Source organism: Mirounga leonina, unplaced genomic scaffold, assembly GCF_011800145.1.
Source record: "Mirounga leonina isolate KUSES-001 unplaced genomic scaffold, KU_Mleo_1.0 Mir_53, whole genome shotgun sequence".
Classification (NCBI taxonomy): Eukaryota; Metazoa; Chordata; class Mammalia; order Carnivora; family Phocidae; genus Mirounga; species Mirounga leonina.
In genome coordinates, this window is record NW_023270807.1 from 96,729,909 (window position 1) to 96,751,979 (window position 22,071).

Consider the following 22,071-nt stretch of genomic DNA (forward strand, 5'->3'; position numbering starts at 1 on the left):
TATGGAATTGGACTAAAGCTACTCACTAGCTGAATGACATTCCTGCTTAGCATCCCCCACCTGTCCTTCACAGATTCTCTTGCTCCTCTTCTCAATAAATAACTTGAACAAGAATCTTCATCTCAGCTATGTTTTTAGGAAACCTGACCCAAGACACTTGGTTTAGGACGGCAGAGGTTGAAATGGAGGAGACAGGCTTAGAAATGTTTGAGAGATAGAGTCTGTGGAATTGACCTGGAACATGAGAGAAAGATAGAAATCGAGAGTTCCTAAACTTTGTTATTGAGCAATGGGGTGGGTAATGGCATTATTTACTAACCGCAGATGTCTGGAAAGAGTGGGTTTGCAAGGTGGAGAGGGAAAAAATTCTGTTTCAGATATGTTAAGTTTGAAATGTCTATAAATGGATATATCAAGGATGCAATCGAATATTCTAATCTTTTGCTCTAAAGGACAATCTAGTCTGAAGACCTATATTTGGGATTCAACTATAATATTCAAATGGTGTTCGAAGGAATGTGACTGGATGAGTGTATTAGGGTGAGAGTAGAGATGAAGAAGAGATCAGGTTGTGGCATGAAAATATTGGAGGTTGAGCAGAGGAAAATCTAGCACATACATTGAGGAGTAGTCAGTGAGTGGTGACTAAACCATGAGAAGGTGTATCAGAGACTGAGAGGATAAAGTGTTTCAAGGAGGCTGTGGTCAGCTGTTGAGTGCATCTGAGTGGTTAATGAAGAAGAAGACAGAGAACAGATCATGAAATAGGCAACAGGGAAGTTTTCGGTGACCTTGACAAGAAAAGAGTTTGACAGGAGAAGATTCTGAGGTAATGGGAAGAGTGGTAAAGGAGAGAATGGGAGATGATGAAGCAAACACATTGACCTAGACATTTATCATTGCTATGAATAGGACTAGAGAATGAGGTAGTAATGTAAGTGGGGAAAAAAGTGCAAAGGTTTTTATTTTTTATTTTTGATTAACACCATTGGAAGGAAATAACTGATTTTTACAAAAGAGAGGGGACAATTGCAGGAGAAAGTTCTTGAATAGACAAAAAGCAATGAGACCTAGTGCTTATGAGTAGGAGTTGGCTGTATCCTGAGGCAGAAACACTTCAAATTTACAACAGGAGGAATGCCAGAGAAATAAGTGCCAACAAAGAAAGCTTTGTAGATGTGGTGTATGGCTGAGTTAGTTTTTGTCTGATTATTTCTGTGTCTTTGTTGAAATATGAAATGAGGATCCCAGCTGAGATGAGGGTCAGAGGTGGGGTCAGTAAGTTTGGAGATTTAAGGAGGGAAGGGTAAGGATGAAATAATCATGTTAGAGACTAGGAGATTTTATTAATGGAGGAGATGTAGTATAATTTCCTTGCACTATCAAATGCCTCTTCTGGCATGAATGCTCATGAATTTTTAATTAACCAGTCATCAAGATTTTTAGTTTTTTCTAGACATACTTAGGTCCTCAGGTGTAGAGGTGGAATAGGTAAATGGTTGGGTTTAACTAGCACTGGGGTTTTGTCAGGAAGACACAAGGCAGTTAAAGAATTTGTAAGGGAGTGATTATGAGGATAGGGTATGAGATATGAGCTGGGCTAAGAGGCAAAGGAGAGGAAGGATGGAAAGAAAGATGGGGAGGTGAATTGGTTTGAGGTGGTGATGAAGTTGAAGAAATCTTGGAGTGGGGGTAGTAGAATATATGAGCTTGAAAGACAAGAGGGGATAAAGAGAGTGGGATGTTTGACATCCACATTCAGAGATATTAGAAAATTTGTGACAACAAGGTCAAAAGTGTGGCCAGGGAAGTAGGTGGGTTATCGGAAATATTATTGGTTGGAGGGGGTTGAGAAACTTGGAGGACATGGTGTTGAATCATCTACACAGGTGTCAAAATCCCCAAACTTGGGGAAAAGAGTAGAGGTATAGAGGACATTAAGATGGGGGCTAAAGTCATCAGTGAAATAGAGAAACGGGAAGCTGGCACAGTGTAATATTTACTTTATTTCATTGATTTTTTTAATGTGTTCTTCGTTTTTTAAAGTATATTTTATTGTAAGAATGATATTAAAATAAAAATCAGAACGTAAGGCCAAAATCTCCCATAATCCTGTCACTTCATCAGAGGATGGTGAATTTTGACTAAACCACATAGCTGCTTCTTCTCTAGTTAGTCTGGCCGGGCCAGATGTTCCGTTTGTTTAGCTCACTCTTCCTGAAGTGTCGCAGGGTTTGCCACCACCGTGAGTGTCTGCCTCTTGACTGGCAGCCAGCAGAAGTGAGCCCTCAAATGAAGAGGCCTTCTTATGGTGCTGGTTGACCGCCTACCCAATGTGCCAATCTCTCCCACATTGCTAAAAATCTGTCACAACCATTACCAGTCACTGTTGTAAAATAGGGCAGTAGTCCTTCATTTCTCAAAACTTGTTTCGCTGTGGATGCCCTGGTTAGATAGTTTCTCATTATCTTCTCAGTGTTGGTGGTTTGATTGCATTTGATGACTCTCTTGAATCCATCCAGATCTTCCTTCAGTTCCAGTTATATTTACAAATTATTGGGCAAGTCTGTCCTCTCTATTCCTTGTGACTAATGAGTCTTTATTCCAGCTTGTAAGTGCTGCGCTGCCAGGTTGTCTTGAACATCTGCTGATTGTTTCTGGACAGGGAATTATGGGGAGAGCGGAATGGATGCTTTCAAAGAGCTGGCTGCCCAGGAAGGCCTCTGCATCGCCCATTCAGACAAAATCTACAGCAATGCTGGGGAAAAGAGCTTTGACCGACTTCTGCGCAAGCTCCGGGAGAGACTTCCCAAAGCCAGAGTGGTGGTCTGCTTCTGCGAAGGCATGACGGTCCGAGGCCTCCTGAGTGCCATGAGGCGCCTGGGCGTCGTGGGAGAGTTCTCACTCATTGGAAGGTAAATCTCAATCTCTCTGTCTCTCTCTCTCTCTCTCTCTCTCTCTCTCACACACACACACACACACACACACACTTTGGCCCACATATGCTTGTTCTCACAAATCTGGATTCCCTGACTTCAAAGAGGGTAAAATGTGCTCTTCTGGGCTGAACCTTAACTCTGGATCATGGAGAGTGGGGCTATCATCATTTTCCTGCTAGATAAGAGCAGGGTAGTCCATGACAAGATGATGAGACTACTTCAGAAAAAGGTGGGAAGTTGTTGCTGTTTTGTTCTGAAGAATTATTCTTTTCATATGCTTTGGGCCCCTTCCAGTCCTCTGACCCTCAAACCACACACATGCTGCTTGTCTTCACACTTCCTAAACATAAGAATCTTAATGGAGTATTGGTGGATGGAGGGTAGCAGTGAAGATGGAAATATATAGTAAGATACAAAATTTAAAGGGCTGGCTAAATGCAAGTGAAAGTATGCAGCTGAGCTGTAGATCTTAATAATGTGCTCTTTTACACACATGGGATGGCTGAGGGATGCTTTCAGCATGTGACTCCTGAAATAGCAGGCGGTGGCTTCCAAGACCTCTGCTCTTCTTTCTAGATCATATGTACTTGTGTGGGAATAGATTTTCAGTATCATTGTATCTTTCGTAGGGTTTTTGATGTAACAGGTATCTTGTTTAATTTGCCTACTTATAATATTGCACAAAGGAACTGCTAAATTTTTCCAAGGAACCTACTGAGTTTACCTAAATGAAAGCCTGCACTGATCCCTGACTTTGTCATACTCATCTTCCAGATTGTTTTTTCTCTTTCCATCTCCTCTATTGGCTAGAATAAAATCTATACCTCACCTGTTGAAATACCTCAAACCCTGGCTCTCTTCTCTAGGAAGCTAAGTAGTAATGGTATGGACATCCTCTCCAGACTTTTCCCTCTGTCCTTGAACTTGTGGTTATGACTGCAGTAGTAGTAGCACTAATCTCATCATCATCTGGTACTGGAGGTATAGGACACTTCAAAGACTTTAGAGAAGAAGGCAGGATATAAATACAACTAAAAAAATAAAGAAACGAAGAAGTACTCTCTCATGAGGAGGTATGGAATCAAGATCAAAATATAATTCAAGATTAAGAAAATTACTGAATTTAAGTATAATTGGCACACTGTCACAAAATGTCATTTTGGCTTCTTCAACATGATGCAGTTGTGTGAGGCAACTTAAGAAAGCAAGTCTTAAAAACAAGTATTTTAAAAAGGAATATTATTTCCTTTATGAGTGAAAAGGAGGTAAGCATTGTTGAAGTGTTATGCAGCATAAGGTCGGTAATATATGTACCAGGACAGGTGGCCTGCAGATATTCAGCCCTTTTTATTAGTTTTGTAAAATGACTGCTTTTATGAAGGGTAATTGTTTTAAAAATATTCTCATGTTTACCATTTTCAAAAGAACAATTGTCTGTGTTTTCAGAATTCATTCTCTTTAATATCCATAAAGACACTATCTACCTGGATTCTAGAGAGCTTAAAGAGATGTGGCAAATATGTGAGCTTTGGGATATACAGACTGCCTAATTGTGAAATATAATTATACAAATGTTGCAGTGAGTATTTGGAGTGTAAAGGATTCATTCCATCATCATTATTTAAATATTGAACGAAGATGGCGATGTAAACTTTCTTCTCTGGCTCTTGCCTACCTGCAATACAGCTGAGCTCATACAAGTATTTGAGTCTCACATATGCTTGCTTATGAAGAGGTCAGCTACATGTGATATCTACCTCTTTTATTCCTCTTTCTCTCTGCCCTACCTCTGCTGGGTCCTGCTGACACATTCTAGGGAACTGTCATAACAGTGAACACCTGAACTTCTGAGGATGCTCTTCCCCGTGCCAGTGGTTATTGCCAGTGACCCATGGAGCCCTTGAGATGCCACAGCTATGCCCCACTTGCTGCTTCTCTGCCTTTCCGGGCTATATTCTTCGAGGGTCTATCATAGTGGTATTGGCTGTTGCTCTTGTATCTTAGAGGATTTGGGGGAAAATGACCTTTTCTTATTCTTGGTTCATAGTTATCTCCCTTCCCTGGGAGAGAGATCAGTTCAGATATGAGTCCATAGGGAGCTAAACAGGGAACCAAGCCAAGTAGTAACAGTACACTGTACCTAGAATTAGCTTTCCCTTCAGATGTTTGATTCTCCCACTTTCTGAGGGATAAATTCTATCCCAAACTCTCCTCTGTCCCTCATGGCAATGGACATTTGGTGGGCTTGATTCTCTTCTCATTTCTGCAGGCATGTCCAGAAGGGTTTTAGTTTAACATCAAGTTGCAACTTCTAGCTACATATGCAGTGTCGTCAAATATATCTCCCTCCTACTTGAAGGGGTTTCATTTACTAAATGATGATAAACTCTTTTGAGGTCAGGAGCCATTGTTTGGTTTCTTTCACAGCACATGGTATGATTCTGGCTGCTGCCAGATTTCCAAGAGGGCATTGTATAGATGGTGATGGACCTCTTTTCATAGAAGTGAAGATAAGTAAGTCGTGGTTTAGATTGTAGCAAAAGACACTTAATTAAAAAAATTAGAACTTCCTGAATGAAGATTTATATTCCCTTGCCTCCATGACTCCTCTTTTCTCTCACACTTCCCATGAACATAAAAGGAAATGTTGTTGGTGCCACCATCCAAACATATCCAGACTTTGACAACTTATTGCCGTTCTTGTTTCTGCCATCCTGGTCCAGGGCACCATCGTCGCTCACCTGGGTTATTGTGATATCCTCCTAATTGACCCTTGCCACATCCCCCCCCTCCGCTGCCCCATCATCTATTCTTAAGGCAAGGTGATCTTTTAAAAATTTAAGTCAGGTAATGTCACTCTTTATGTGCTCAATACCTCAAAATGGCTTACCATTTTTCTCATAATGAAGTCTTACCATGGCCTTAAAATCCTGCTTCTGTTGTTGGGGCTAAGTTTTTCATAATGGCATAATAAACTATAGTAACAGAAATAGAATTTTTAAATAGGAAGTTCTCAAAGATAATAAAAACATTCTATATTTAATGAATGTAGGATAATGGAAAAACCAAACAAAAAGCTATATGGGCTGAGAGTTCTGGCTCTGGCACAGAGTAATCATGTGATCTTGTTTAAGTCACTTTTTGTCTCTGAGTCTATTTTTTTCTACAAAAATTATCAACCTATGACAAAACTTGACAACCTTCTACAAAAATTATCAACCTATGACAAAACTATGATCAACAGGAACATATTTATCAATTCATTTTTTCTAAAGTTATTCATGAATTTATATTAATCCATTTACATTTTCTTACCAACCACTTTATTAAAACCAGGAGAATATGTTGAATACTGCTGGTCAGTATTAGTGTCTTAATGTGGCCATGGAATGTAGCCAACAGACCCACATGAAAAGCAAACCTTCGACTTTGCACAAATTGGCAGAACATTGTCACCAAGTAAGTTAACCAAAAACAAATTAGTCATTATGCAAAAAGAAAGTTCCATCTTAGTTCTATGAAATTGCTTCTTTTGACATGATTTTCAGAATTGTGCTCACCATATCTCTAATTATAATTTTAATGATGATGGTGATGATAATGAGCACATTTGTTTGGACCTTCCTATATGCCAGGCACTGTTCTGAGCACTTTGTATACATTAACTTATCATAACAGTATTATGAGAAAGGTGCTAATATTATTCCCACTTTGATGTATAGAGAAGTAAAGAAGTTGTCAAAAGTGCTGTAAAGCCAGAGATGGGATTTGAACCTAGGCACTTTGGTTTCAGAATTCATGCTCTTAATCACTAAGTTATACTGTGTCAAGCTGTGATTGTTTTACTTAAGAGATACTGCATTCCCCTTAGTTTCCTTTCAGTTTGCTCTCTCCTCTAGAGATCTTTCTTATTGTTTAGATTCACCTTCTTTGGGAAAGTCAACTGAAGTATCTCTGTAAGAAAGTTTTATATTTTTAATTATTCTCTATTTCTTTGAACCCATTTTCTCTCCTATTATTAAAGTTTTAAATGATAATTCAATAAAGGTGCTATTCTTTTCAAGCTGATTATTTTTTATCAAAACATGAGATTCCACAGTCTTATTCTCTTTGCATATAGTCTGTATCTATGGAACTATACTTATATAGAAGCCAATTTGGAATAAGCGTGTGATATTTCTCTGAAATCTTAAGTTTTATTTATTAAAATTGTAATTGTTAACTGATCAATTTGTTCTAATTTTTATGTTGTTCCTTTATTTGAAGAAAGTGAAAGTGAGCATAGTTTATGTGTTTGAGCACATAATAAGAGCTACCATTTATTGAGTGTTTGGCTATTAATATTTGATATCTCCAGTCTTAACAGCAGCCCTGAAAGGTTGATTTGGAAGGTAGAGAAGTTAAACAACCATTCCAAATTTCTAAATTTATTAAGTGGTAGAGATAAAATTCGAGCTTACTACTATACCATAAGATCATACAGATACCTAAATATCAAATTGTAACCTCCTCAAAGTTGAACAGGTTTTATGTGCTTATTGATTTTCCCATCATGCCCAACAGTATTTGGGTGTTGTAAATATTCAATAATTTTGTCAGAAAGCCTGGGGAGTCATAGAGCAGCTGGTTTCATTTTGTGGTCCTTGATTTTCCTTTCACATTCCAGGATCAGTAAGTTTTACCTAGCATGGTAAAGTTTGATGTTCATCAGTCAGCCTCTACCTCTAGGATTCATCTGTAAAATTAGAACTCATTTTGTTTGCCTCCCAGGTTGTTGTATTTTTCTAATTATAAAATGCCTACTTGCCTATTAAACTGTAGCTGAGTGTCAGTGGTAGATCTCTGTGGGGACCTAACAACACACTCTTCTCAGAGGGTGAATGAGAGCTTTCTGGTTTTAGTCCTATGCCAGGTTTTGACATTATCCACCCTGTTTTCCTCATCTTGGGAAGCTCTTAACAGCAGGCTTATATTCTATCTTGTTAGGAGCCTTTGGTTAAATATCTTGAGTATGCCATATTTGACTGTGTATTTCCTAGCCCTCTTTATTTGGATTATGAACTCATCTAAATTTCTCCACTATACAAAAGAAACATCCAATAAAGACCATGAAGTCAATAACCTTTCATTTTGCCCCCTCTCCCTACTATATCCTGGCCAATCAAACTATAAGTGTAGGGTCCTTACATTTCAAATGCCTCTCCCTTATTGCTGTGTGCTGTTTAATCTGTCATCTCTCTCAACTCTTATCTTCTAACCCACTAGACCCACTTTCCATTATCTGTCACTGCAGAGAAATTCCTTCTAAAACTTGATCCATGAAAACACTGACACCATGGTTTTTGAGTTGAAAGCCCAACAAACAACATTAAGCACATATTTTTAAAAATGGCTGAAAAGGAGCAATTGCTTTATCTGGAAAGAGGCTACAGTTTCATTTTAAAACAAAGGAAATACCTGTTTTTTGTTTCTTGTTTTTTACAAGGCAATGTTTTTGTCTTTCTTCCAAGAATACATATTTGGAAAAGTTACCTTTATACCCTTGAACAAGATGATATACCATGGTATTATATTTCACACATTTTTTTTTAATGAAAAATGAATTATTTTAGATCCCGTCTTTCCATTATGGAAAAAAATCGGGAAAATATCTAAAGTTTTCAGCCTTCAAACAAAATTGTAAAGATTATATATTATAAAGTAAATGTGGACTTTCAGTGAAGCGTGACCTCCACCAAAATGGATTATAATCAAGAGGCTGGCAAAGCTGATGAACATTTTCTGATGATGATGGTCCAACTTAACAGATACATAACCTGGCCTTCTCTAGGTTCCCAAGGGCAGAGAATGATTGCTAACCTACTGACAGGCAGTCCCTTCTCCACAGGCAGATTAATGAGAGCTTTGTGGAAGATTACACTGTTAGAAAAAGACTGAAAAATGTGTTCTAGGGTAGGAGAGGAGATTTAGTCTAGAGTACTCTGGAGAATAAACACTATTTGTAGGATACTGACAAGTATTTTGAGCATAGATCTCAGCCACAGAAATGTTCAGGATTCTCACAATAATTGGGTGGCTGATTTGTATTTTAATGATTAACTCTTCTTTACACCAATACCTATTTCCATGTTTCAGATAATGGACATCTGAAAACTGAAAGACTATTATCTTGGTCTCTACTTGCCTTTACGGTACTAGAAACACTGAAAGGTGTCGGGTGCCCTCTGTATTTATAAGGCACTGGCTCAATTTGAATGGATGAAAAAGGAAGTCACTATGATTTAGTCTAGTTTGTGTTTGAGGCTCATTGAAGACAATAGGGAATTTATCTTAATACAATTTTTGTAGTTCCTATGATAGTCTATTTGCAACCTGACTGTACAACAGAAGCAGCAGGGGCACTTATAAATGCAGATTCTTGGATCCCACCCCAGACCATCAATAGAATTTCTTGGTGAAGGACTTTGGATCTTCTTTTTTTAAAGACTGAAGATGAGTTAAGTTTCAGAACCACTACCCTCTCATGCCTACATCTGTGCTTTGCACCCAGGTGGCATTCACTATGAATGAATTGCTTTCAGGACATATTTGAAAGGAAAAATGAAATGAATTTTAATTCTACTGCCTGTTATTCTGCCACTTTAGCTCTGTTTTTTTTTTTTTAATTCTTAAAATGTATTTGCCTTCAAGATTTTCTTTCAAAAGTAAAGATATATCTGAGAGTAGTAAATAATATTAACAGTAGTACTGTTAGTAATAGTAATAAACACTATTTGCAGCTGTGTTATTTCTTGTATTTCTGTCCTCTCCTGATGCCCAAAATGGCCTGTTGACCTGCCCTGTGAAAGCATAATTATGTCCTAGTTTTCTGACTAATCAAGATGCAGAGTAGGAAGCATTTAAACATGTGGCAAATTAGTCCAGTCATCTCTGAGTGTAGGGTTGCCCGGGGCTAAACAATGAACTACTGTTTCTTGCTAATTGTGGAGTTGGGATCTGATGACTGAGTTGCTCATCAGCTGCTTGTCTCTCTATATCACAAACCATAAAAACATCAGTTCCTGGGCTCCACCTTCTTCAGATTCTAATTCAGTATGTTTGGGAATGGATCGAAGAGTATATACATTTCAAATCAGCATTATTGAAACTCACCAATTTTAAGTGTTTCATTTGATGAGTTTTGGTAACCCTATATAGTAATGTAAGCACCATAACTATATGAATCATGAAATAGAATATTTCCATTACAGCAAAACATTCCCTAATGTCCTTTGGCTAGCATTCCTCTCCAACCTCTGGACACAGGAAACAACTGATCTGCTTTCTGTCATTTACACTTTTGCCTTTTCTAGAATGTTGTATAGAGGAAATCATATAGAATGTAGTCCTTTATGTTTGACTTCTTTTAATTGGCAAAGTGTTTTTAGATACACCCATGCAGTGGTACATATTAGTAGCTTCTTTATTGCTGAGTAGCATTCTATGGCATGGATATGCTTCAGTTTGCTTATCCATTCTCCTATTGATGAACATTTGGGTCATTTCCAGTTTTGAATTTAACTTAATTTAGCTTCTTTATAAGAAACGGCCAAATTATTTTCTGAAGTGGCTGTACAGTTTTGCAGTTCCACCAGTGGTGTATGAAAGTTCTAATTCCGTTACATCTTCACCAAAATAGTATTGTCAGTCTTTTTACTTTTAGCTATTCTGGTGGGTGGGCAGTGGCATCTTGTTGTGGTTTTAATTTGCATTTTCATAATGACTAATAATGTTGAATATTTTTATGTGCTTATTTGCCATTTTAATATCTTTTTTGGTGAAATCTTTTGTAGACGTATATGTTCATCTTGTTATCAGGTTGTTAGTCTTATTATGAAGTTGTAAAAGTTCTTTATAATTTCTGGACCCAAATCATTTATAATATACATATTTTCTCTTAGTATGTCTGAAAATTTGATTTTGTTAACAGGATCGTTGGATGATAGAATGGTTTAAATTTTGAAAGTCCAGTTATCAGTTTCTTCTTTTATGACATGTTCATTGTGTTCTATCAAAGATAGCTTTACCTACTCCAACATCACAAACATTTTTGTAGAAGTTTTATAGTGTTTCCTTCTATATTTAGATATATGATTATATATTTGGAGTTAATTTTCATACATGTTATGAGATAAGGGTGAATACTCTTTTTTTGACCTAAAAATATCCAGTTGTTCCAGAACTGTTTTGTTGAAAGGATTATCATTTCTCCATTAAAATAGCCTACCATTTGTTAAAAACAATAGTGTATATATGCATGTATATTAATTAAATATTTTTAGCATTCCATTTTATCTTTATCTTTGACTTACTAGATATGATTCTTTATTATTTTATGAATAGTTGATATGAGGTTTGTAATATATTTAAGTTATTAATATCCACATTCCCAGAATATTATACCATATTACATATAGTATAAGAACTTTATAGCATTTCTATTTGTCCCTCTTGATGTATGTTCTATTGTTATATATTTTACTTCTAATTCTGTTATAAAGTATAAAATACAGTATTATTTTTGCTTAAATAGTCAATTATCTTTTTAAGAAACTAAAAATGAGAAAAAAATTACTTTCTATAATTAACTATATAATTACTTTTTCATTCCTTTGTGTAAATCCACATTTTCTTCAGCATTATTTTCCTTCTCTTTGAAGAATTTCTTTTAACGTTGCTTGTGAGGCTGGTCTGCTGAAATAAATTTTCTTCACCTTTTTGTCTGTAATGTTTTTATTTTACCTTAATTAAAAAAAAATTTACCTGGTATAGAATTCTAGGTTGATTGTTGCTGTTTTTTACTTCCAGTATTTGAGAGATATTGATCTGCTGTAATTCTTTGTTCCTTGAATGTGTATTTTTAATCTGATTGTTTTAAGCATGTCTTTTTATCACAAATTTTCAGCAATTTGATTATAAACCTTGATGTGTTTCATAGTTTTTTCAAATCAAAATTGGAAAATAATTGGCTATTATTTCCTCAAATATTATTTTTACCTATGCCTTTCTTTTCTTTCTATCTTGGGCTCCAGTTATATGTATGTTTGATTGCTTGATATTTTTCTACAGGAAAATTATATGTCTTTCTTTTTTCACTTCTCTTTTTTTGCTTCATTTTCTACAATTTCTATTGCTATGACTGAGTACACAGATTTTTCTTTTTGGCCGTGTCTAATCTGTTCTTAATCACATCATGTGCATTTTTTATTTCAGAGATTGTGCTTTTTATCTTCTAAACTCATTTCATTATAATTAAGAACATTTTTGTGTGACTTCAGTCCTTTTACATTTATTAAGGCTTGTTTTATTGCGTAGCATATGCTATTCCCTGGAGAATATTCCAAGTGCATGTAAGGGGGATTTGTATTCTATTGTTGTTGGACTGAAGGTTCCATAAATGCCTGTTAGGTCTAGTTTCTTCATATTACTGTTAAAGTCTTCTATTTCCTATTGATATTCTGTCTAGTTCTATCCATTATGAAAAATGGGATGTTGAAGTCTCCAAATATTATTGTTGAATTGTCTTTTTCTCCCTTTAACTTAGTTTTTGTTTCATGTATTTTGAGTTTCTCTTGCTAGGTGTATGTATGTTTCTAATAGCTGTATTTTCCTGATACACTGATGCTTTTATCATTAGAAGGTATTACTCTTTATATCAAGTGACTCTTTGTTTTAAAGCTTACGTTTTTCCTGATAAGCATATAGCTACTCCTGCCTTTTAATGATTCCTGTTTACATTGTATATCTCTTTCCATCCTTTCATTTTCAACATATTTGTATTGTATATAAAATATATCCTGTAGACATCATGTAGTTGATCTTACTTTTTAAAATCTAGACTTATTACCTCTACCTTTTGATTATATTGTTTAATCCTTTCACATATAATGTAATTATTGATGTAGTTGGAGTAACATCTACCATTTTATATTTTGTTTCCCAATGTTTCATGTCTTTTTGTTCCTCTGTTGCTCCTTTAATCATTTTTTCACTATATTTTTAAAAATTATTTTCTTAGTGGTTGTTCTAGGGCTTACCATATAATCTTAACTTACGAGTCCACTTCAAATTGATGCTAACCTAATTTCAGTGAGATATATAAATGTTACTTTTATATAGCTCTATTTCCTTTTTCTTCTTTTTGTGCTGTTGTTACACATTACATTTATAAATATTAAAAACTTAGTAATGCATTGTCATAATTATTGCTTTATAAGTTATGCCTATTATAGAACCTGACATGAGAAAAGAGAGTAAGGATATATTCATTGGGATTTTTATATTTGCCATTTGATTTACCATTTCAGATTCTCTACATTTTTTTTTCCTATGGTTGCAAGTTACCTCCTGGTGTCATTTATATACCAGGTACAACTTTGTTCCTACCCACCACTTTTGTGCTGTTGTCAGATAAACCCCATTTCCCTGTGTTATAGGTCCCCAAATAAAATTACATGCATATTCTTTTATACAATTGCTTTTAAATCACTGAAGCAGAGAAAGAAGAAGAAATATGCATTTATACTATTTTTTATAATTACTTAACTACCTTTACCTATGCAGTGTGTGTGTGTGTGTGTTTGAATTCTGTCTTGGGTAACTTGCTTTAAGCCTAAATTATTTCCTTTAATATTTATTTTATTTATTTTGGGGGGGGGGTACGTCCTCTAGAATGAATTTACTCAGTGTTTGCTTATCTGGGAGTATCTTTATTTCACTTTCATTTTTGAAAAACGGTTTTGCTGGATATAAGATTTTTAGTCAACAACTTCTTATTTCAGCACTTTGGATATGTCACCCAACTGCCTTTTGGCCACCATTATTTTTCATATGAGCTCATTTCTTGTTCTGACCAGAGGAGGTGAAAGTGTTAGGAAGGGGGGGTGTTCCAGTGTGAAGATTCTTTCTACTGGAAAGCCCTTAACTCTTGGTAACCCTAATCCTGTCCCATTTCTCTTTATTATAATTTTGATGGATAGTAAAAATAATTGAGGATTATTGCTTTAACTATTCTAGAGAGTAAAAATCAATAACCTCTTCTATTGAATGATTATTCCAGAGTTTTAACTATATATTGTGGAAGGCTGACATTTGCACAAAAGAAATTTACACTTTTTCCCTGAGGTACTTACCCAGAGTCCTAGTTGTAGTTACAGCCAATGTCTGGTGTGTTTTCATATTTGGGAGAATTTGGATCTTTGCTTTTTATCTGATATCTCTTAGAGATGGGCTTGGTGTCTGCATCTTTTTAAAATAACATTGAAGAATGAAAAAATGCATGCTTTGAACATTCCTTTTTATACTTTTTTTCATAGTAATAATTTTCGTCCTGCAAAAGTATATTCCCAAGAAATTACCATAGGCAATTTTTCAAAATGTAGATGCAGCTTTAGAGATTTATGGAAATACTACCCAGTAACTAGGGAGTATGACCTAAAGGGCTTCTGGGTTTGGCATTCCTCTCTAATGAGGAGATGAGCAGGTATATTTTTTTCTTCCTTCCTCACCAAATGTAGCACATTGTATAGTTATTAAAATTCACTCTAGTCAATTCCTTTAAGGATTGCAAACCTAGCTAAAAACTCAAGGGAGCCAGAATTGCAAAAAATGTCTCAGTAACAAAGTACAGGCACACCTCATTTTAATGCATTTCACTTTATTATACTTCACAGATACTCCATTTTTTATAAATTCAAGGTTTGTGGCAACCTTGCAACGAGCAAGTCTGTCACATCATTTTCCAATAGCATTTGCTCACTTCATATCTCTGTGTCATATTTTGGTAATTCTCATAATATTTCAAACTTTTATCATTATATTTGTTATGGTGATCTGCAATCAGTAGTCTTTGATGTTACTACTGTCATTGTTTGGGGGCACTGCAAACCACATATATATAAGAGCAAACTTAATTGATAAATGTATATATTCTGACTACTCACTGACCAACCATTCTCCTCTCTTGCTCCTTCTCCTCAGGCCTCCCTATTGCCTGAGGCACAGGGAATAGGGCTTAGTATTGAAAATTAAGCCAATTAGGAACCCTATAATGGCCTACAAGTGTTTAAGCAAGTGGACTCTTACTTTCAATCAAAAGCTAAAATGATTAAGCTAGTGAGCATGTCAAAAGCTGAGATAGGCCAAACGCTTGGCCTCTTGTGTCAAACAGCAAAGTTGTGAATGCAAAGTAAAAATTCCTAAAGGAAATTAAAAATGTTAATTCCATGAACATACAAATAATAAGAAAGTGAAGCAGCCCTATTGCTGATATGGAGAATGTTTTAGTGGTCCGGATAGAAGATCAAACGAGCTATAACATTCCCTTAGGCCTAAACCAGAGGAAGGCCCTAACTCTCTTCAAATCTATGAAAGCTTAGCAGGTGGCAAAACTGCAGAAGAAAAGTTTGAAGCTAGCAGAGGTAGGTTCATGAGGTTTAAGGAAAGTCATCTCCATCATAAGAGTGCAAGGTGAAGCAGTAAGTGCTGATGTAGAAGCTGCAGCAAGTTCTCCAGAAGATCCAGCTAAGATAGCAGTGAAGGTTGCTACACTAAACAACAGATTTTCAATGTAGATGAAACAACCTTCTATTGGAAGAAGATGCCATCTAGGACTTTCATAGCTAGAGAGAAGTCAATGCCTGGCTTCAAAGCTTCAAAGGACAAACTGACTCTCTTATTAGGGGCTAATGTAGTTGGTGACTTGAAGTTGAAGCCAAGGCTCATTTATTATTCTGAAAATCCTAGGGCCCTTAAGAACTACACTAAATCTACTCTGCCTGTGCTCTGTAAATGAACAGCAAAGCCTGGATGACAGCATATCTGTTTACAACATGGTTTACTGAATACTTTAAGCCTAACGTTGAGACCTACTGCTCAGAAAAAAAGACTTATTTCAAAATGGTACTGCTTACTGATAATGCACCTGGTTACCCAAGAGCTCTGTTGGAGATGTACAATGAGATTGATGTTGTTTTCATGCCTGCTAAGAAACATCCATTCTGCGGCCCATGGATAAAAGGAGTAATTCAACTTTCAAGTCTTATTATTTAAGAAATACATATTTGTAGATTTTGGATACTAGCCCTTTATCTGATATGTCATTTGAAAATATCTTCTCCCATTCTGTCAGTTGTCTTTTGATTTTGTTGACTGTTTCTTTTGCTGTGCAAAAGCTTTTTATCTTGATGAAGTCCCAATAGTTCATTTTTGCCCTTGCTTCCCTTGCCTTTGGTGATGTTTCTAGGAAGAAGTTGCTGCGGCTGAGGTCGAAGAGGTTGCTGCCTGTGTTCTCCTTTAGGATGTTGATGGACTCCTGTCTCACATTTAGATCTTTCAACCATTTTGAGTCTATTTTTGTGTGCGGTGTAAGGAAATGGTCCAGTTTCATTCTTCTGCATGTGGCTGTCCAATTTTCCCAACACCATTTGTTGAAGAGACTGTCTTTTTTCCATTGGACATTCTTTCCTGCTTTGTCGAAGATTAGTTGACCATAGAGTTGAGGGAATTATTAAACTCAACACCCAAAAAACAAATGATCCAATCAAGAAATGGGCAGAAGACATGAACAGACATTTCTACAAAGAAGACATCCAAATGGCCAACAGACACATGAAAAAGTGCTCAGCATCACTCAGCATCAGGGAAATCCAAATCAAAACCTCAGTGAGATACCACCTCACACCAGTCAGAATGGCTAAAATGAACAAGTCAGGAAATGACAGATGTTGGCAGGGATGCGGAGAAAGGGGAACCCTCCTACACTGTTGGTGGGAATGCAAGCTGGTGCAGCCACTCTGGGAAACAGTATGGAGGTTCCTCAAAAAGTTGAAAATAGAGCTACCCTACGACCCAGCAATTGAACTACTTGGTATTTACCCCAAAGATACAAATGTAGGGATCCAAAGGGGTACATGCACCCCAATGTTTATAGCAGCAATGTCCACAATAGCCAAACTGTGGAAAGAGCCAAGATGTCCATCGACAGATGAATGGATAAAGAAGATGTGGTATATATATACAATAGAATATTATGCAGCCATCAAAAGGAATGAAAGCTTGGCATTTGCAACGATGTGGATGGAACTGGAGGGTATTATGCTGAGCGAAATAAGTCAAACAGAGAAAGACATGTATCATATGACCTCACTGATATGAGGAATTCTTAATCTCAGGAAACAAACTGAGGGTTGCTGGAGTGGTGGGAGATGGGAGGGATGGGGTGGCTGGGTGGTAGACATTGGGGAGGGTATGTGCTATGGTGAGTGCTGTGAATTTTGTAAGACTGTTGAATCACAGACCTGTACCTCTGAAACAAATAATACATTAGATGTTAGAAGAAGGAGAAGGAGAGAAGGAGAGAAGGAGAGAAGGAGAGAAGGAGAGAAGGAGAGAAGGAGAGAAGGAGAGAAGGAGAAGGAGAAAAGAAGAAGAAGAAGAAGAAGAAGAAGGAAGAAGAAGAAGAAGAAGAAGAAGAAGAAGAAGAAGAAGAAGAAGAAGAAGAAGAAGGAAGAAGAAGAAGAAGAAGAAGAAGAAGAAGAAGAAGAAGAAGAAGAAGAAGAAGAAGAAGAAGAAGAAGAAGGAGGAGAAGAAGAAAGCAGGAGGGGAAGAATGAAGGGGGGAAATCGGAGGGGGAGATGAACCATGAGAGACTATGGACTCTGAGAAACAAACGGAGGGTTCTAGAGGGGAGGGGGGTGGGGGAATGGGTTAGCCTGGTGATGGGTATTAAAGAGAGCATGTATTGAATGGAGCACTGGGTGTTATACGCAAACAATGAATCATGGAACACTACATCAAAAACTAATGATGTAATGTATGGTGATTAACATAACATAATAATAAAAAAATTAAATAAATAAATAATAAAATAAAAAAAAAGAAATACATATTTGTAAAGGTATAGCTACCATAGTAATTTCTCTGATGAATTGGGCGAAGTAAACTGAAAGCTCTCTGAAAACAATTCACCATTCTAGATGCCATTAAGAACATTCATGATACATTGTAAGAGTTCAAAATAGCAACATTAACAAGCCTATGGAAGAAGTTGGCTCTAATGCTCGTGGATGACTTTGAGGGGTTCAAGTGGAGGAAGTAACTGCAGAAGTGGTGGAAATAGCATGAAAACAAGAAGTATAAATGGAGCCTGAAGATATGACTGAATTGCTGTGATCTCATGATAAAACTTGAATTGTTGAGGAGTTGATTCTTAAGGATAAGCAAAGAAAGTCGTTTCTTGAGATGGAATCTACTCCAGCAGAAGATGCTGAGAGGATTGTGGAAACAATAGCAAAAGATTTAGAATACCATATAAACATAGTTGATGAAGCAGTGACAGAGCTTGTGAGGATTAACTCCAATTTTGAAAGAAGTTCTAATGTGAGTAAAACAGCATAGCATGCTACAGAGAAATCATTCATGAAGGAAGAGTCAATCAATGTGGCAAACTTCATTGTCTTCTTATTTTAAGAAATTGCCACAGCCACCCCAACCCTCAGGAACCACCACTCTGATCAGTCAGAAGCCATCAACATCAAGGCAAGATCTTCCACCAGCAAAAAGATTGTGACTTGCTGAGAGCTCAGATGGTGGGTAGCATTTTTTAGTAATAAAGTGTTTTTAAATTAAGGTATATACATTGTTTTTTTTAGACATAATGCTATTGGCACACTTAGTAGACTCCAGTATTGTATAAACATAACTTTTATATGCACTGGGAAACCAAAAAATTCATTTGACTTGCTTTATTATAATATTCACTTGATTGAAGTGGTCTAGGACTGAACTCACAATATCTCCAAGGTGTATTAAAGAAGAGTAACTTGCCTGCATGTTTTGCCAAAGTAGAATATTAAAAATTATTAAATCAATTTACTGATTTTTGCCACTACATCCTATTGGAAAAATTTACATTGATTGTTATGAAATCACTTAATGAAGCTTACAATTTCAAAAGGATAACACAGAGTTTATTAACTACACTTCAGGTTATTAAATTAGTGGTGTTTATACCTGTATCGTCTAGGCTTTATGTGTTGAGTTTTCTGTGAAGAAAGAAAGGTGTTTGCTGAGCTTGACTTTCTTTTGAGGGAGACTTGTGGAATGCTAAATGTTCATCTATCCAACATCTTATTTTCTCAAAGCCCAACTTGGTGGGAATATGCTTCCAAAGTCACTCACTTGGCTATTGCCAGATCTCACGCTCTTGCTGTCTGTTTGCTGGAGATGGTTTCTTGCCACATGGACCTCTCCATGGGGCAGTTCACAGGACATCTGGCTTCTCTAGATCAAGAGTGAGAAACAGTAACACAGAACGAGAGAGAGCGAGAGAGAAAGAGAAAAAGAGAAAGAGAGAGAGATGGACGTAGTGATGGTCTGTTTGTAACCTAATCATGGAAGTGATATCCCATTACTTTTGCCATATTCTGTTCATTAGAAGCATATCACTAGGTCCAGTGCCTCAAGGGGAAGGAATTGTATGAGAAAATGAACACCAGAATCTAAAACTATCTTAGAAGCTGTCTATTACATTAGTATAAACAGAACCACAGTACTTGCATTTGTAGCTCACCTTTTTTATTTATTTTTTTTATTTTTTTAAAGATTTTATTTATTTGACAGCGAGAGAGGGAACACAAGCAGCGGGAGTGGGAGAGGGAGAAGCAGGCTTCCCGCGGAGCAGGGAGCCCGATGCGGGGCTCGATCCCAGGACCCTGGGATCATGACCCGAGCCGAAGGCAGATGCTCAACGACTGAGCCACCCAGGCGCCCCTGTAGCTCACCTTTTTTAAATAAGAGTTTGGCTCTTAGTCATGTTATGGTCTTGTTTTTAAAGGTACTATGATGATAAGGTTAAAGCAAGAATCACAATGAAACTTTTGCACTGCTACCATTAAAGGACATAAGTACCCTCTGCTAGCATTGTTATCGCTTGAGTTTTTTTAAAATTTTAGAAGACACTTATTGCAATCTCTACTTTTTTCTAAATGTCACCCATTTAAAAAGCTTTGGGATTTGTGGAACATAAGGAATAGCATGGAGGACATTAGGAGAAGGAAAGGAAAAATGAAGGGAGGGATTCGGAGGGAGGGACAAACCATGAGAGACTATGGACTCCGAGAAACAAACTGAGGGTTTTAGAGGGGTGGGCGGTGGGGGGATGGGTTAGTCTGGTGATGGGTATTAAAGAGGGCAACGTATTGAATGGAGCCCTGGGTGTTATACGCAAACACTGAATCATGGAACACTACATCAAAAGCTAATGATGTACTGTATGGTGACTAACATAACACAATTTAAAAAAAATAAAAAAAAAATAAAAAGCTTTGGGAAGGCCTGTCACCATGTGTCTTGATATACTTACATACATGATGTTTCTTGGCTAGATTTTTTTTTATATTATCCTTAAGACCTTGAGGAGGACAGTAGGTTAAAAACAGGAACATTTTACTTTATAGAAGTTGGTTTGACTTTGTAAGTATTCCTTTAAAATGATAAATAATAAAAATAAAACAACATAATACAAATAAGTACAAATGCAGAATCCATTTCATAAGTCCAAAATATTTTCTTCTGGTTCATTAGATTTTTTTAATCACAAACTGGAATTTTCAATTCTTTTTTTTTTTTTAAAGATTTTTTTTTTTTTAATTGATTTATTTGACAGAGAGAGACACAGCGAGAGAGGGAACACAAGCAGGGGGAGTGGGAGAGGGAGAAGGAGAAGCAGGCTTCCCGCCGAACAGGGAGCCCGATGCGGGGCTCGATCCCAGGACCCTGGGATCATGACCTAAGCCGAAGGCAGACGCTTAACCGACTGAGCCACCCAGGCGCCCCTGGAATTCTCAATTCTTCATATACAATTTCTGTGAAAAGGAAAATAATATGTGAATGGTATATCCTCCTAATGACATAAGAAAGGGCTAATGTCTTCCTTAAAGATAATATGGGTTATATTAAGCTTTGGAAATATACTGCTATATTTTACAAAACATACTGTAACATTTGGCTTAAGTGCATCTATATGTTATAACAGCATTGTGGATTTGGGAAAACCTCTAAACCTCTTTCCTCACTTTTAAAAGAGACAAATACTGGTACTAAACATGGTACCCATCTTTTAAGTTATCTTGTTGATTAAATGATAAAATATAACCATGATAAGGATAAGACCTTTGTCTAGCTCATTGCTGAATTTCTAGTACTGCTATAACAATGCCTGAAACTTAGTAGGTATTCAGTACACACTTGAGGGGCATCTGGGTGGCTCAGTCGGTTAAGTGTCTGACTCTTGGTTTCAACTCAGGTGATGATCTCAGGGTCATGGATTGAGCCCTGCATCTGGCTCCGTGCTCAGCGGGGAGTCTGCTTGAGATTCTCTCTCTTCCTCTCTCTTTGCCCCTCCCCCTGCTCTCTCTCTCTCTCTCTCTAAAATAAATACATAAATCTTTAAAAAAATACATACTTGATGTTAGGTAAGTCCAGTTTAGTCCCTGACACATAGTAAACAGTTAATAAATGTTGGCAGTTATGATTATTCAATAAGATATGTTTCTCTAAAGTTAGTGAGAATCTTTTAACTGGAAATAGTCAAGCAGAAATTATAGAACCACCTCTCAGGAACTACAAGAGATTACTATATTAGAGGATCTATTGGTCTGCATGATTTTAAGTCATGATATGTTGTAATTACTCTTTTAGAGTTGATGGATCAATAGGCTTACCTTCATTTTGAGTATTAAAAAGCATATATAGTTTTAATGTCTCCTCATGGACTTCTCCAGTCAACTGGGGTGAGGAAATCAGTACTGAAGACTCAGAGATACTGATTTACTAAAATTTTGGTTTAGATCACTTAGATCTATCTCCTGTAGAATCAACAGTTCAAAAATACTTGAAAACAAAAAATTTATAAGTTTCCCTTCAAGATAAATTAAATATTACAGTTCTTTCATGTTTCCCAAGCAAGAAGGAGACTGTATCTATTATATACCAAGATAATTAGTTGTTTTAGTAAATTCTTAGAAAAGATAATTAAATCTTTTAACTAACTTATGTCTCTAAATTGATCAGTGAATTACATCAAATAATTATT

The 22,071-nt window shown here is 36.5% G+C and overlaps 1 protein-coding gene across 3 annotated transcripts in view; it reads left to right on the forward strand.

The window, feature by feature from the left end:
- The window catches only part of GRM1 (glutamate metabotropic receptor 1), a 419,049-nt gene that overhangs the window by 110,176 nt on the left and 286,802 nt on the right, over nt 1–22,071 (forward strand). For all 3 annotated transcript variants that reach the window (XM_034990933.1, XM_034990934.1, XM_034990935.1), the window contains exon 2: nt 2,666–2,915. In XM_034990933.1, coding sequence (XP_034846824.1) covers nt 2,666–2,915 — 250 coding nt within the window. The remainder of the gene's footprint in view (nt 1–2,665; nt 2,916–22,071) is intronic.